The following is a 17075-nucleotide window of genomic DNA, read 5'->3' on the forward strand; positions in this document are numbered from 1 at the left end:
GAGAGAATCGCCCCTTGATGTTCAATGGCATTATCATCACTGAATCCCCCACTATCAACATCCTGGGGGTTACCATTGACCAGAAACTGAACTGGACTAACTATATAAATACTGTGGCTACAAGAGCAGGTTAGAGGCTAGGAATCATGTGATGAGTAACTCACCTCCTGACTCCCCAAAGCCTGTCCACCATCTACAAGGCACAAGTCAGGAGTTTGATGGAATACTTCCCACTGGCCTGGATGAGTGCAGCTCCTATAACATTCAAGAAGCTTGACACTGTCCAGGACAAAGCAGCCTGCTTGATTGGCACCACATCCGCAAACATTCACTCCTTCCACCACCGACGCATGGTAGCAGCAGTGAGTACCATTTACAAGATGCATTGCAGGAATTCACCAAGGCTCCTTCGACAGCACCTTCCAAACCCACAACCACTACCATCTAGAAGGACAAGGGCAGCAGATAGGTAGGAACACTCCCACCTAGAAGTTCCCCTCCAAGTCACTCACTGTCCTGACTTGGAAATATATCGTCATTCCTTCACTGTCGCTGGGTCAAATTCCTGGAACTCCCTTCCTAACAGTACTGATGGTGTACCTACACCACATGGACTACAGCAGTTCAAGAAGGCAGCTCACCACCACCAACTCAAGGGCAACTAGGGATGGGCAATAAATACTGGCCCAGCCAGCAAAGCCCACATCTCGTGAATGAACTTAAAAATACACTATGTACAGGTCCAATGAGCCATATAGTAACAATGGCATGTAAGGAACTGTTCAAAAAAACACAATTTAAAAAATGCTTAATGAGGCTTGGCTGAGAGTCCAGACTCATAAAAGGATCTCAGTGGGGTTCTCTTTTGACAGCCAGGGAGAACTGTTGACTTTGTTTCATTGACATCTTTAAGTGGTTGCAAAAGTGTTTTTTCTGTGATCTCTTTTGTCAATGCTCAATGTTTATTTGCACAAGATTAAGAGGTGGGAAGTGTTTGAAGCCTCTGTTATTGATACTTTAATGGTTTATGTCATTGACACTTCTGTAGGGTTGTAGGAATAACAGTTTCTTCAAAAGACTTGTGAATGGGAGTTTTTTTATGAGCAGTTCTACACATTCCACTGATACTATGTGGCTCATTGGTTCCTGATGTGCCGTGGTGGGAAACACACCCGCCATTGATGGGCGGAGTGGACAATTGCAAACTGGTTTCAAAACAGCGTAAAACTAATTTCTGGCTTCTTGCTATATTGTCTGCTCATGCCCACCATGACACCCACCATCAACGGGAGCAGACAATCCCACCCTAAAAGAGATCAGACTAAATGCATCTAATTTAGTAATAAAAGTGTATTTGGAAATAAGTAAATGCTGTAAATAAATATAAAATAGATAACAGCCGGACAGAATGTGCGTTGGGATTGCAGAATATGAGAGCTTGTGGACAGAGAGACAGACCCACAGAGCCACATCTGCGGGAACTGACTATGTCTTAAGTCACTCCCGTTCACAACGTGTCTTTGAGAGACCCTGACACATAATGGAGGGTGTAGGGATATCTGGAGCATTTGTTGCTGAACAAAGAGAGAGAGCGAGAGAGAACAGGCACAGGAAAATGTGACCAGCAGTCAGCAGCATAGAGGGGGACTAGTGGAGCAGGAATCCCAGAATTTGGTCCTGCTCAATAGTTATGATGCACCTGTGGTGATAAGGGAAGTAGCTGCAGATGGGGTGGCCAGGGGGTTAACCAAGGCACCATGGAGAAGGAAATAGTCCAAGCTCAAGGGATACTGGGCCAATTGAAATTTTCAAGTCTGAAGTTGACATTTTTATTAGGTGGGGATGTCAAAGGTCTTTCTCAATGATCTTAATCTTACAATCTGCGGAGCAATGAGGAAACTCTGCAAATGTTCCCTGGCCCAAGTAACATAGGAGGACAACTGGAGAGATCATTTTGACTATGGTTTACATCACATCATCTTGAATAAAGCTTGGTTCATTCATCACAGGCTGACCCAATAAAGATCTTTAAAATGACGAAAGGTTTTGGTGGACTGGACACAGAGAGAATGTTTCCTCTTGTGGGGAAGAGCAAAACTAGAGGCCATCAATATAAGATAGTCACCAAAAATTACAATAGGGAATTCAGGAAAAATTTCTTTATCCAAGAAGTGGTGGGAATGTGGAATTCTGTGCCACTGGGAGTGGTTGAAGCAAATAGTATAGATGCATTTAGGAAGAAACTAGACAAGCACGTGAGAGAGAAGGGAATGGCCTGTTTCTGCACCACATATTCTACTTAATCCTATGTTTGTAATCATTTACAGGCTGAATTTACTGCTCATCCTTAACAAATTTGTTCAAAACTTTAACCGCAGTTCCCTCTCTCCATATGTAACTGCTATCGTGAATAGGGAAACATCTGCCATTTAAAACGACTTTATCTCAGTAAAAAGAAATCAAGGTCATTACCCGGCACAAGCTGCTTGCTGGAACTTGTTCCTGATCTCACCACAGCCTCCTACACAATTAATCCTCCCAGACATTTACTGACTGCAACACACAGGTGCTCTGTCAACATGGGAGTTCACTTCTCTTTAAATATTGGGACGTCAATAGGTCTGCTTCTATAGAGCACTGGGTCACTTGAGCTAGTGGAAGACAAATTACAAACTGTGCAATTGCATATTCCACTATACTTTGAGTAACTGCAGATTTGGTATTGGTGGAACAAAATTAGCAGCCCTGATCTAGGTAGATTTAGGTGCACTGGTTCATCCATCTGTTTCTAGTGATTTAACAAATTAATCACTGAGAGTCTATTGGCCTCTGTTTGACATTCTGCTGAAACAGAAATCAATATGAGTCTTACATAGAATTGTGAAATATGCAATCTAGTAGCACTGTATGTTAGCTGTGTAAAATAGGCCAGATTTTGCTTTCAAAATAACGGTGAGAGGCTAGGAATCCTGCGGTGAGTAACTCACTTCCTGGCTACCCAAAGCCTGACCACCATCCACAAGGCATAACTCAGGAGTGTGATGGAATACTCCCCGCTCGCCTGGATGAGTGCAATTCCAACAACATACAAGAAGCTTGACACCCTCCAGGACAAAGCAGTCCACTTGATTGGTACCCCATCCACAAACATCCACTCCCTCCATCGCTGACACACAGTAGCAGCAGTGTGTACCGTCTACAAGGTACACTGCAGGAATTCGCCAAGGCTTCTTAGAGAGCAGCTTCCAAACCCACGACCATTACCATCTAGAAGGGCAAGGGCAGCAAATGCATGGGAACACCACCAGCTGGAAGTTCCCCTCCAAGTCACTCACCATCTTGACTTGGAAATATATCGCCGTTCCTTCACTGTCGCTGGGTCAAAATCCTGGAACTCCCTTCCTAACAGCACTGTGAGTGTAACTACACCACATGGGGTGCAGCGGTTCAAGGTGGCAGCTCACTACCCACCTTCTCAAGGGCAATTAGGGATGGACAATAAATGCTGGTCCCGCCAGCGAAGCCCACATCCCGTGAATAAAAACTCAGTCGTTCAGGCATAAATGCTACAGCAACTTCAGGTGAGGGACAGGTGTACAGTTAAATGTGAATATCCAACAGTTGCTGTCCAAGATGTACTGCTCTGCCATTAACTTCGCCAAAATGGCAATCTTGCTGTCAGCTTCATTATTGGATGGCGTGAAGTTGCAGCATTTACACAGTAGACACAAAGTAAACTTCCCACAGCAAGTTAAGTCTCATCATTTCAAGTTGAAGTATCCTTTTAATGATATAAGTATAAATTATTGCCTGCCTAGCTAATACTGAAAATTAACTATGACGATTGTGAAGTCTCATTGATTCAGGGATTAATTGTTGTTGAAGGTTTTATAAGTGAAAATTTAAAATGCCTTTTTTTTTTTACTTTGCCTTTCTGCCTCTTTTTTTCTCTCTCTTAATTCAATCTTCTTTCCCTCTATTTCTTTTTTTTGTTCCTGATTTGACAAGGAATTCATCCAATTTAATTTACACTTCTGTCTCAGTGGCTGTTCACAATGACCTGGATTTTGCAGGGTTTTTGAGGGTGAACTCTTAGTGTTCATTGTCATTACCCCTCTGGAACTGAGCACAACTTTAAGAATTAGTGATCAGTGACTCAGTGCTCCACCACAGACTGTGCTGTGGAAACCACCACCATCACTGCCCCCCCATCGCTGCCACCCCCATCCCCGCCACATAGCTGGTGATCACAAAAATCAGCGAGAACTCCACCTTCTCCACTCTCACATTGCTGTTAGAAACCCCATAAAAAGTTAAACTTTGTTCAATCAGGTGTAAACTGGGTTTTCAATGGCAAAGTAAGTAATAACTATTGCTGGACAACTGAACTGTCCTTGAAAAAATAAGTTCATATTCACGGAGTGTTGTAAAATGTCTCCATTTGATTAATTAGTGGATTTATGAAACAAAATTTTTTTAAAAAAATTACTAAAAAAACCATAATACTTCAACTTCTACCTTCACCCCATGTGTATGTCCCAATATTTAATTTGTTCCATGTAAAAATATTTTTTAAATTATTTTTATTTTAGTGTTTTTTCTTTCCTGGACGGCGGTCTGTGAAAATCCTTGACTGTGATTGGCTGGTGGACAGCATGATGTCAAAACTGCAGTTTCACACTGGGAATCCAGAGTAAAGAACACTGCAAACAATTTCTATACCACTACACGGTGATAGAAGTGACATTTCTCACCACAGAGATCACTTGATCTCTCAGCTTTCTTCGAGGTCAGTCAAGGAGGTACACAGTTGCTTGCCCTGTGCATCAGGTCCCAGGTCAAAATCCTGGAACTCCCTTCCTAACTGCGCTGTGGGTGTACCTACATCACATGGACTGCAGCGGTTCAAGAAGGCAGCTCACCACCACCTTCTCAAGGGCAACTAGGGATGGGCAATAAATGCTGGCCTAGCCAGTGAAGCCCACATCCCATGAATGAGAAAACAGATTCCTGGTTTCCCTCACTGCACTGTTTTCAGCTTATACTTTCATGAACCTGCAGTGCAAAATAATTAAAAACAGGATGTAAAAGATCCCATGGCACCATTTCGAAGAAGAGCAGAGGAGTTATCCCCATTGTCTTGACCTGGCCCTTAACCAACATCACAAAAACAGACTGGTCATCATCACACTGCTATTTGTGGGAGCTTTCTGTGTGCATGTTGCCTGCTGCGCTTCCTACACCACAGCAGCAACTACACTTCAAAAGTACTTTGAGGCCTCCGCTGGTCGTGAAAAGCGCTCGATAATTGCAAGTTTTTTTTTTATAAAAGAGACATGCAGGACAAGGCTAACAAGCAGCAGACATTGTTGGATGCCCTGTCATTACACAATCAGGGACAGTTTTTGTTCAGTTGCATGGGGAAGTGTGATTTGTTTCACTCCTAGGTATACCTGGCTATATTTCGATGGTGCCATTAATAACTAATCCTTTGGTCAGTGCTGTTTTTTCAACCCTATTGCTGTTTGATTTGTCAGCAGTGTTATGGGAGGCAGTGAGGGGAAGGTAAAACAAAAACAGAATTACCTGGAAAAACTCAACAGGTCTGGTAATTTTTCCAGGTAATTCTGTTTTTGTTTTGGATTTCCAGCATCCGCAGTAGTTTTTTGTTTTTATCTCTAGTGAGGGGAAGGTGCCATTTGTGCTATTGTGATGGTAATTTTCAGACTACAAATGAATACATGCTCAGTGTTTTACAAACACATGAATGTATTTGTTTCATTGCTCGTCAAAAAAATCTGACTTCTTTTATTACAAGTCCCCTTGCATCTCGAGTGATCCTTTAGTCTGAATTCTAAATAATGTTATACGCAACATCTCAGCCATTTTACCCACAGGAGAGAGAAAGGTATGGTGAGCCCTTACCTCTGTCAATAAACACGATTCCAGGAGAACTCTCAGGAGGAAAGCAGCTCTTAAGCAAACACATTGGGAAATTATGTCAAAAGAAAATTGTCAGTAAAGGCTACACTGCATAATGCAATTGAAGTGATGTCCCTGCTTTTCTCAAGTAGGGCAAGAGATTGTGCTCTCTCTTTTTTTTCCCAGCCTGAATACTGGCAGTGCTTGTGTGGCTTTTTGTTTGCAAGCTGAACATAATGCAGTAACAGAAGGATGACATTACTGGGAAGTAGGTCTGCTATGATAAGGATTAATATTGACATACTAATCACAGCAGAGTATAACTAATGTGAGTAAACCGTCTCCTGGTCAGAGTCAAATTCCATTGTTGGACGCCCACTTGCCCTCAGCTCGAATTACAGGTCATTCCATGCTCAGAAATTGTGATGTGGTAAATGGGAAAATAATATGGTAGGATTATCAAAAGTGCTCGGTGTCAGGTTATACCTCCGCAGTGGTAATATTACAACCATCACACAGGCAGTATTGGAATTCCTTGAATTGAGCTAAAAAGCTACTGTTGCAGTATGGCTTTCACTGTAATCCACACAATAATCACACCCCTACACCTAATCACCATCCAATGACCTTTGGTGGAAAGAACGTATGGGAGGACATCAGGCAAGGACAGAAATGGATTCTTCTGTAATGCCCCATGAACCAACGAAGTGCATAGACATTTGCTGCCTATAGACTCACAATGGATTATGACCACTAAGCGTACGAAAAAAATAAATGGCACTTAACCAACCAGGATGATAAAGCACATTTGCATACAGATATGACTTGTTCATTACCTGTAAAGCTTTGATAGGTCCAGATACACTCTCCTGAGAAAACACTCGTACAGGCTTAACAGGTTGTTGCACAGATGTGTCTGGGATGAAGATGCTGTCGTGTGACAGTGCTCGGATTCCCATGATGCTTTTGTAAGTACTGTAAGAGGAAACAAACAAAACCACTGTACCAGAGACCATATGCTGTGGTTACACAAAGAGTCAACAATGTTGTGCTGAGATAATTTGTTCCATTACCGACATATTTAGTGGTCACCAGAAGCTGTATTGTATTGTAGGAATTCAATATTAGAATATTAGGATGAGCCATGTTGCACGCCATTAAACACTTATAGATGAGCAAAAACTCAATGTTTAACTCCCTTTATTCTTGGTATTTTGAACACATTTGGGAGATTAGGGGGTTTTGAACCCAGAAGCACTGGAAATCAAAATATTGTAAGAAACTTGCAAAAACGCCATACAGGTAGCACAATTAGCAGTACGTACAAAAGGAGCAACATCCAAAAGTGATAATAGAAGCAAAATACTGCAGATGCTGGAAATCTGAAATAAAATCAGAAAGTGCAGGAAAAACTCAGCAGGTCTGGCAGCATCTGAGGGGAGAGAAACAGAGTTAACGTTTCAAGTCCAATAAGACTCTTCTTCAGAACTGATAAACGAGAAATCCTCCAAAAAAAGAATAAAGATGATTCTGCTTTTGTTTGCTCTTAATTGCTCTCGTGATAATTTATTAAGGCTGACAGAACCCAGTGGCAACACAAATGTGCCCGGAGAATGAACCTTCTCAATCCACAACACTGCCCTGAGGTGACATCAGAGGATGCCTTCCAGGTGTTTTAACCATTCTCAGGAGGGAGCTTTGTCTCAACCAAGAGATTGAGAGAGGATAGGTCATAGACAGAAAGTTTTCCACCCAATAAAGCACCAGAAAGTCTCTAAGGGAGGGCTATAAACACGAGAAAACAACAGATCACGGAACAGTGGCTGTTTCCAGCATTAACAATTCTTTCACAATATATTACAACAAGCCATTCTCAGAGAGCCAGAAGTTTTCCATATTCAGCTCTAATCCTCAGATTCATGGCTTAATTGCGCATTTCCTAAGTATTCCGGTAAACCGAACCTACTCTGAGCGAGTTAAATCCATTTATCTAAATAGAAGTTTGAACCATGAACCATGCTTGAAAAATTAGATGAATTTATAGATTCACAGAATTGTTACAGCGCAGAAGGAGGCCATTCAGCCCATCGCGCAAACACCAGCTCTCTGAATGAGCAATTCACCTAGTGCCATACCCCCGCCTTCTCCCCGTAACTGTGCACCTTGTTCCTTTTAAAATAACAGGCTGATTCCCTTTTGAATGCCTCGATTGAACCTGCCTCCACCACACATTCATCATTTGCCCAAGTGTATAAATTTCAGTATATGTTCATTGAATGACCATCCACCACTGCCCCTTTGCATAACGGAGGATGCAACTGAATGAAAGCAAATGACAAGCTTACATGAGTTTCAACAGAAAGAGGATAAACTTCAGTTGAAAGGGGAAAGTAGAAATTGGAGACATATCACTCCACTTTGGAGAAAAAGGGGATTTGTTTGGTAAGAATAGCAGAGACTTTATGCAATTTAAGCAAACAGTCCAACTAGATTAAAGTAGAATAGAACATATAATTATTGGTAAGTGCCCTAATTTAAAAAATGCAAATGCAAAGATGTTTCCAATCGGAGGGATAATGAAAAAGAGACTGTTGTATCTAAAATTTTCACCAGTTATTTTTTGCATGCTTCACAGCCCTAATAGTCATAAGAACAGCATTAAACAAATTAATCTTCTGGTCCATCTTAAGAGTCCCTTTGGTTATTGCTTGTCTGTTCAGCTGTCTAAGGAATATGCTTTAGAATGTTTTCATTAAAGAAATTATTTTATTTTGACCTATGGAGATAATAGCACTAAGCTGAAAATACAAAATTGGGCAATAAATTTTAAATAATGTTAAAATTAAAGTCAAATTTCTAAACACAGGGAGTTGGGAGGAAGTAAAATCAGAATTACTTTGTTTGAAAAATAGGTTGATTTGCTTTGTTTCCCCCAAATTCAATGCGTAAATACCCTAAAGGCCTGACAACACATAGCCCAATTCCTCAAGGGGTCCAGCTGTCGACTTTTCTTCTCCTTCAAAGCATGGGTCACTTTCGGAAGCCTCAGAATAAAAGCACTACTCAAATTTTCAGGAAGTGCAGTGAGGTTGGGCTGGATTTTCATCCTTATATTACAGCAGTGACTATACTTCCAAAGTTGTTCACTGGCCTTTTGCAAAGATCTGAGGTTGCAAAAGGCTCTATTTAAATGGAAATCTCCCTTTCTTTGGCGCATTTTAATACAGAACAAGGTTCAGGTGGTGGTAAAGTGTGCGTTATTGTATTCTATTGGTCTTGTTCACTTGCTTGTTCACCATTTTTTTTTCAAATAAATGACAGAAGAAAACACATCCCAATTGTCAGAAGTAACACTAAGGAAGAAATGGAATTGTACTGTTTTTAATTCACAATTTCTATACATAAATGATCATTTCAATTGTTTTCGTACTAAATTCCTATTTTGCTGCATTATTCACATTGCTTGATTCAAATTATCGAAAATCTCCATTTCTTTTTAACCGTAGTGGTATTGTCACTGGACTGGTAATCCAGAGACCCAGGGTAATGCTCCGGGGACCTGGGTTCGAATCCTGCCACGGCAGATGGTGGAAATTGATTTCAATAAATATCTGGAATTGAAAGTCTAACGATGACCATGAAACCATTGTCGATTGTCACAAAAACCCATCTGGTTCATTCAAGTCCTTTAGGGAAGGAAACCTGCTGTTGTCTGGCCTACATGTGAGTCCAGACCCACAGCAATGTGGTTGGCTCTTAAAAATGCCCTCTGAAAAAGGGCAATTAGGGATGGGCAATAAATGATGGCCTAGCCAGCGACGTCCACATCCCACGAATGAATAAAAAAAAACTTTGATTTGAAGGGAGCAGATTGTAAACATAAATTAATTAACAAGCTTGTGGCAGTGAAGCAAGCTCTAATGATATGACCCATTTGTTGCCTGTGTTCTTAATTCAGGGTCCGTTCTTTGTGACAGACTTGACTCTCAGTCATTTTGTTTTAGATATTTGGTGTGGATAATCCCTGTTCCTTGATGCAAGTTACACTGTTGTGAGTTTGAATTCATAGGCAGATCCTTTTGAATTGAAAACAGATTAACCTAGCCCATCAAAACTAAGGGCAAGTCCCTTTAGCGGGGTGAAATTTGTTTGCATTTTGTGCCCAACATTTTGTGTTTTATGAAACTTGAACAAAATCCCTGAGACTCATCTAAATTTCAGACGATTCTGCTGGGGTTATTCGCTCTGAGTGAGGAAGAAAGCAATCCCATCAATTTGCAAGGGCAGTTTTTGCTGTCACATCATTTATAATGCAAAAATCAATGTCTTGGTCATTAACTGAGCGCTTCTTAATGTGATTCCTGTGTGAAGGATGGTGGACTATTTATGAAACTCTGCCATTTGAGGCATACATTAGAGAAATCACACTGATTCACAAACAGTTCTAAAATAAATGGTGCATCAATAGACATCTGAACAATCAACCCTGCTGAACCCTTCAGGAAAAAAAAACATGTTTCGTGCTCTTGCAAAATATACAAATCATTTTCATACTTCAAAGTAATTAGCATGGGTCTTCTGTGAAATGGCGATGATAAATACTACTAATTGGGGTGCTTGTAGGCAGATGTTACTCTAAAAATCATTCCTCAGAATCCAATTAAAGCCCGTCATGTTGATTAGCAGAGTTCACGGGCACTATAGTAGATGTTTTATGCTGTCTTTTCCCTTACGTTTAAATAAATTATTAAAACATTGGCAACACATAATGAAATCAATGGCATGAGGTGTGAAAATGATTTACTGTTGGGTAAAACTCACAAGCACTGGTAATTAAGGTCTGCTAAAATTCACAAGCATTAATGTTAAAACCTCCTACCCCTGATCATTCCCAAGGTCTGGAGTGCAAGAGGCTGGACTCGTGACATCGCTCGTCGACTGGCTCTGCTTCAGGGAGGTCTTCGTCGCGTTGACTACGAACTCTTTTTTTTTCTTTTTAACAAATAGCTTCTTGAAGGATTTGAATTTTGACTTCTTCTTCCCTATAAAGTTCCAAAGCAATGTCACAAAAGAAGAATCTACAAAGAGGCCAGAAAATGCCAGAAAAGCACAGCTGGTCAGTCAGTATTAGAAAGATAAGCTAGCATCTTGGGTGTGTATCTTTCATTAGACACAGGAACCGGATTCTTGTTAAGGTATTAAACGTAGAACATGTGATGTAGTGGGTGGGTATGGACTTGAAAATCTGCCACCAGGTGGGCCGAATGGACTCCTCCTGTGCCATAATGACTCCATGGCTAAATACATGCTATGTCCAAAAAAAATTATTTTTAAATTCATTTACAGGATGTGGGCATCGCTGGCTAGGCCACCACTTATTGCCCATCCCTAATTGCCCTTGAGAAGGCAGTAGCCAGTTGCCTTCTTGAAACACTGCAGTCCATGTGGTGTAGGTACACCCACAGTGCTGTTAGGGAGGGAGCTCCAGGATTTTGATCCAGCGACAGTGAAGGAACTGAGATATACAGCATTTTAAATTGCAATTTCCCAGTGTTAAAGACTAAAACCTTGAAATGATCAAGCAAACTACCTTAGGTTGCTCACTGGTATGAACTCAAAAGTGGCATTAATGGAGAGCAGCATAACTTAAAAATGGGGCAGAAACAGACTTGTATATTATAAAGTTGCTGTATTGCTATTTTCACTTTTTTTCCTTTGTAAATTTCCTCAGAGTTCATCTGATGAATAAATATGACCAACAGCCACTCCCTATACTAAATATCCTGTTATAACCGACTTTTAATACTGTGTTTGTGTCACTCTGATAGTAAATGGGCCACTAGTATCTGACTAGAGCTGTTGGTGCATTTTTGCTTGTCACTGTACCAGTGAAGAAGAGCCTTCTCAGAAGGGTAGTCTCAATGAATTAGGATTACACTGCAGGCAAAACAATAGCCATACCCACTGCCCTAGAACCACCTTTTACTTAAATAAAAACATAAAATGCTGGAAAAACTCAGCAGGTCTGGCAGCATCTGTGGAGAGAGAAAAAGAGAGTTAACGTTTCTACTCTGTTTCTCCCTCTGAAGATGCTGCCTGACCTGCTGAGTTTTTCCAGCATTTTATGTTTTTATTTCAGATTCCTAGCATTCGCAGTATTTTGCTTTTACCACCTTTTACTTGCCTGTTTCTCAAACGGCTCTGCATATTTGCTTTATATATTTAAAACTAAGTATTTAACTGGTCATGCTACTTGTCTTTTCAATTCTAAGTTGTGAATCCCTGTCCAGCACACTGAGCCAGGCAGTCTATATCTAGTGCCAACTCAAAGATGTGGGCTTACAATGTTTTGCTATCTCTAAACAATAACTGGTGTAAAGTTAAGTTCCCAGGAACTTTTGAAATTTTACTTTCCACCTTTTGAACTTTAACAAGGAAATTCAAGGGCAAAAGGGATAGGGTATAGTATGCAATTTAAAACTTTGGGACTAGCCAGGTGAACTGCAATGGTCTTTTCAATCCTGTGCATTACCTATGTAGCAAGTGACAACTGTCCCATCTCCCCAATACGATTAAAATGGAAACATTCAGGAGTGAATGGGGAGCTCTAGTTTGTCCAGGCCGAAGCGTGGTACTAAACCAGCAGTATAACTTGAGTCTGTTGGTTTCACTGCACTCTCAGCAGGTACTTGCAGTGCAACAGCAACCTCAAGAACTTTTGGGAAAGGAGTGCTTGATCTTACAGTTCCATAACTGTAAAAGATCAGTAGAGAGATTTCAGATTGAGAACGATCCACTTAAACAGATAAGGTTGCCTGTGTTTTTGGAGATTGAAATACATTCAGACATGGTGTGCCTTTGAACCAAATGAGACTTGTCAAGGCAATAATTAGGAGGATGTAAAATGGATCTTTGACAAATGTACTTTGTTTGCATTAGGTTGTTGATTTGAATTATTTATTACTTGTAGCAGTATACACAGGGCTATGATTGGTTATTGATAGCTTTCTACACAACAGAGGAAATCTGCGTTACAATCAGACTAGTATTTTCACCTCAGGGAAAGGGACAAACTTTTATCTACTTCTGGAGGTTTTAACATTGCCTGTCTGATTGTTGCTATTGTAGATGCACATTGCTCCGCCTGGCAAGTCATTCAAAATATTTGAGACGGATGAATGAAACTGGTCACTTAAGAAACAGAAGTTAGGCCAATTCGAAGTTACAGTTTCATTGCAATTAACGGAGTCGCTCCTGAGCACCCAGCACTGCTCAATATCAGTAACACCACAGGATATCACAGCCTGTTCGATTATTAAATTAGATCACAGCTAACCTGTACCTCAAGTCAATTTGCCCACCTCCAAATTCCTTAATATTCTTACCTAACAAAAAATGCATCAGTCTCAGAATTAAAAAATTTAATTGACCAGTACCCACAGCCTTTGGGGAACAAATTCCAGACTGCCACTACATTTTGACCCGAATTTTTGCTGAGTCAGAAGGGCTCTGCGCCTGGGCCAAAATGGTGCCTGGGCCTGATTCCACAAGTCCCACTCCCGCACTTGGCACCCATCATTTTCATGGGTGGGGGAACACGGGCAGGAGGTATTTCCCACATTCACGGTCACAGAGGCAGCAGCACATTTAAAAGCGCAGACGCCTTGAATCAGAAGCAATTATCTTCACTCATGTTTCTGAAACATGACTGCTGGGCTTCAGACATTTCGGGAAAAGGTTTAAACCTACTGGGGTTCTTTGGAGAGGTCAGGTACCCTTTCAGAGAGCTCACGTTCCCTTTTGTAGAGGTCCAAGTACCCTATTGTACAGCTACAGGTACACCTTTGGGATTGTTAACAGTAGATGTTAATGTGTAAAAGGTGGATAGGCTCTGTGGAACTGTCAATCTGTCAAGTCACTAAAATCCCCTGCCTTTCAAATTTTGAAAGAAAAAAAGCAGCCTGCTGTGACTCAGTTGAAAAAAAGTACTTGTATGTTTTTATAAGGTATTAAGTACTTGAAGGGATTAAAATGTATTTTATGGGCTTTTATCCATGAAAGTGTTATATTTAATATGGTGAAGTCTGTAATAGATACCTAGAACTTTATTTTATTTCATCTCACCATGGCTCCTGAGGTCTGTGTGAGTTGGCATGGAAGGTGTAAGGACAAAGGCTGGTAGTTGGGCTGTCATGAGTTGGCAAGAGGTTGGCATGGAAGGCATGAGGGACTATGGGGCAATGGGTGGGCTATATGGGTGAGGGGGTGTGAGGGCTACAGGGCCTTACTGTTTTTATTATAACAGGGACGAAGTCCCAGAGCACCGAAGCAAGCCTTTTAACCAGTCCATCTTGGTATTTGGCAGCCCCTGTGGCCTCTTGTTCTGGATTCCCTCAACAGAGGAAACCATTTAAATGTTTCTACCCATCGAATCCCTTAACAATTTTAAATATGTCAATTGGTTCACCCCTCATTCTTGTGAATTTGCACTGCGCCTCTTCCAAAGCCAATATGTCTTTAAGAGGTTTAGTGCCTAAAGCCGAAGATAGTACTCCAGGTTGGGTCTGACCAAGCATTCGTACGAATGAAGCATCACCTCTCACTTTGGAACGCTAATCCCTTTGAGATAAAGGCCAGCATTCCACAAGCCTAACTGTGCATTAGGTGGGCCTCTTCAGGCATTGAGGGGCCGATGGTTTTCAAAAACATTTTTTTTAATATAAAAATGAGGCGTGAGATAGAAATTAATATACGCAAATAAATATCAGTTTTATAATTTAATGCACTTCTATTGCAATTGTGTTGCTGCACACACATGAATTGCATCTGGGAAAATGTGCAAGAATCAAACAGCATAAAGCATTGAGGTGATTTGAAATGTCTATCTAATCTGGATAATGAATCTGTAATTATATTCTCATTAAGTGCTGGGATGTAAAGGTAGCCTAGATGCTTTACCATCTCAGGACTGCAGGCTTGTTAGCACATGGCTGAGAACAATGAGCTACACCCAAAACACACACAAAAAATTAATGAGACATCTTATGCTACATTAATGGTCCTTTTCCTGTTGTGGCTTCATTCTTTAAATGGTGCCTCCTAGCTTTATGGAAATTGCATTTATTACCCACCCTAGTTGCCCTTACAGGTATGGTGGTGGCTCAAGATGGTGTGCGATTAGGACGGGAACTTGGAGTTGCAGGTTGGTGTTCCCAGACAGCTGCTGCCCTTGTCCTTCTAGGTGTCGGGTGGAGGTCATGGGTTTGGGGGATGTCACTGCAGAATCTTTAGCTGGAATTTTCCACTCTCGTTTGCGGCGGGCATCATGGCCGGCAGGAGTGGGAAATATCAGATCATCGCAAAATCATATCGTTATAAAATCAGTTTGCAATTGTCCACTCCACCTGTCAATGCGGGGTGGGGGGGGCACTCAAGATAGTGAGGGCTGAAGAGGCAGTCTCCAGAGGAGATGAAGACAGATGGAGATGTGAGTGTGTGTGTGTGGAGAATAAGTGGTGCTGTCCCTTGAACTGGTAGTGGTGAGGTGCCAGTGAATGTGTAATGGCCTGGAGTGTTTTTTAAAATTCATTTTACGCAATGAGGGCATCACTGGCTAGGCCAACATTTATTGCCCATCCCCAATTGCCCTTGAGTTGATGGTGGATACCTGCTTTCTTGAACTGCTGCAGTCCATGTGGCATAGGTACATCCACCATGCTGTTAGGGAGGGAGTTCCAGGATTTTGACCCAGCGACAGTGAAGGAACGGCGATATATTTCCAAGTCAAGATGGTGAGTGGCTTGGAGGGGAACTTGCAGGTGGTGGTGTTCCCATGTGCCTGCTGCCCTTGTCCTTCTGAAGGTAGTGGTCATGGGTTTGGAAAGTGCTGTCTAAGGAAGCTTGGTGAGTTCCTGCAGTGCATCTGCTACCACAGTTGGTGGTAGAGGGAGTGACTGTTTGTGGATGGGGTGTCAATCAAGCGGGCTGCTTTGTCCTGGATGGTATCAAGCTTCTTGAGCATTGTGGGAGCTGCACTCATCCAGGCAAGTGGAGAGTATTCCATCACACTCCTGACTTGTGCCTGGTAGATAGTGGACAGGCCTTGGGGAGTCAGGAGGTGAGTTACTTGCCACAGGATTCCTAGCGTCTGACCTCCTGTTGCAACCACAGTATTTATATGGCTAGTCCAGTTCAGTTTCTGGTCAATGGTAACCCCCAGGATGTTGATAGTGAGTGATTCAGTGATGGTAATGCCATTGAATGTCAAGGACCAATGATTAGACTCTCTCTTGTTGGAGATGGTCATTGCCTGGCACTTGTGTACATGAATGTTACTTGCCACTTGTCAGCCCAAGCTTGGATATTGTCCAGGCCTTGCTGCATTTGGACATGGACTGCTTCGGTATCTGAGCAGTCGCAAACGATGCTGAACATTGTGTAACTATCAGCAAACATCTCCATTCCTGACCTTATGATGAAAAGCGGGTCATTGATGAGACAGTTGAAGATAGTTGGGCCTAGGTCACTACCCTGAGGAACTCCTGCAGTGATGTCATGAGACTGAGATGATTGATTTACAACAACCACAACCATCTTCCTTTGTGCTAGGTATGAGTCCAACCAGCAGAGAGTTTTCCCTCCGATTCCCACTGGCTCCAGTTTTGCTAGGGCTCCTTGATGCCACACTCGGTCAAATGCTGCCTTTACGTCAAGGGCAGTCATTCTCACCTCATCTCTGGAGTTCAGCTCCTTTGTCCATGTTTGAATCAAGGCTGTAATGAGGTCAGGAGCTGAGCGGCCCTGGGGGAACCCAAACTGGGCGTCAGTGAGCAGGTTGTTGCTAAGCAAGTGCTGCTCAATGGCACTGTTGATGACCCCTTCCATCATTTTACTGAGTGTGTGAGTGTAGAGTGATGAGGTGGTTGCTTTACCCTGGCGCGTGGATGAGATCATTCATTCTCTTTCTGCACTGGATGGCCAACCACTGCTGTGCAGCGTTGGCACTGACCGCATGGCTACCGCCTCCCAAGCCAGAGTGGTGAGATTGCTGGATCTCCTGCGGCCAGAGCAGGGGTGGAGGACATTGCGGCGAGCCTCCAAAAGGCGGATCACTGATCTCTTCTTGGCTTTCAAAGGTCATGTCTTCACTGGAG

General features: G+C 42.1%; 1 protein-coding gene across 4 annotated transcripts in view; it reads right to left on the reverse strand.

Annotated features, from left to right (window-relative positions):
* LOC144682648 (CRACD-like protein) overlaps positions 1–17075 on the reverse strand; it is a 199855-nt gene that overhangs the window by 48561 nt on the left and 134219 nt on the right. For all 4 annotated transcript variants that reach the window (XM_078545197.1, XM_078545199.1, XM_078545198.1 and 1 more), the window contains 2 exons: positions 10802–10964; positions 6759–6897 (listed from right to left, as the gene is read on the reverse strand). In XM_078545197.1, coding sequence (XP_078401323.1) covers positions 6759–6897; positions 10802–10964 — 302 coding nt within the window. The remainder of the gene's footprint in view (positions 1–6758; positions 6898–10801; positions 10965–17075) is intronic.

The sequence above is a fragment of the Cetorhinus maximus genome, chromosome 7, assembly GCF_964194155.1.
Source record: "Cetorhinus maximus chromosome 7, sCetMax3.hap1.1, whole genome shotgun sequence".
NCBI lineage: Eukaryota > Metazoa > Chordata > Chondrichthyes > Lamniformes > Cetorhinidae > Cetorhinus > Cetorhinus maximus.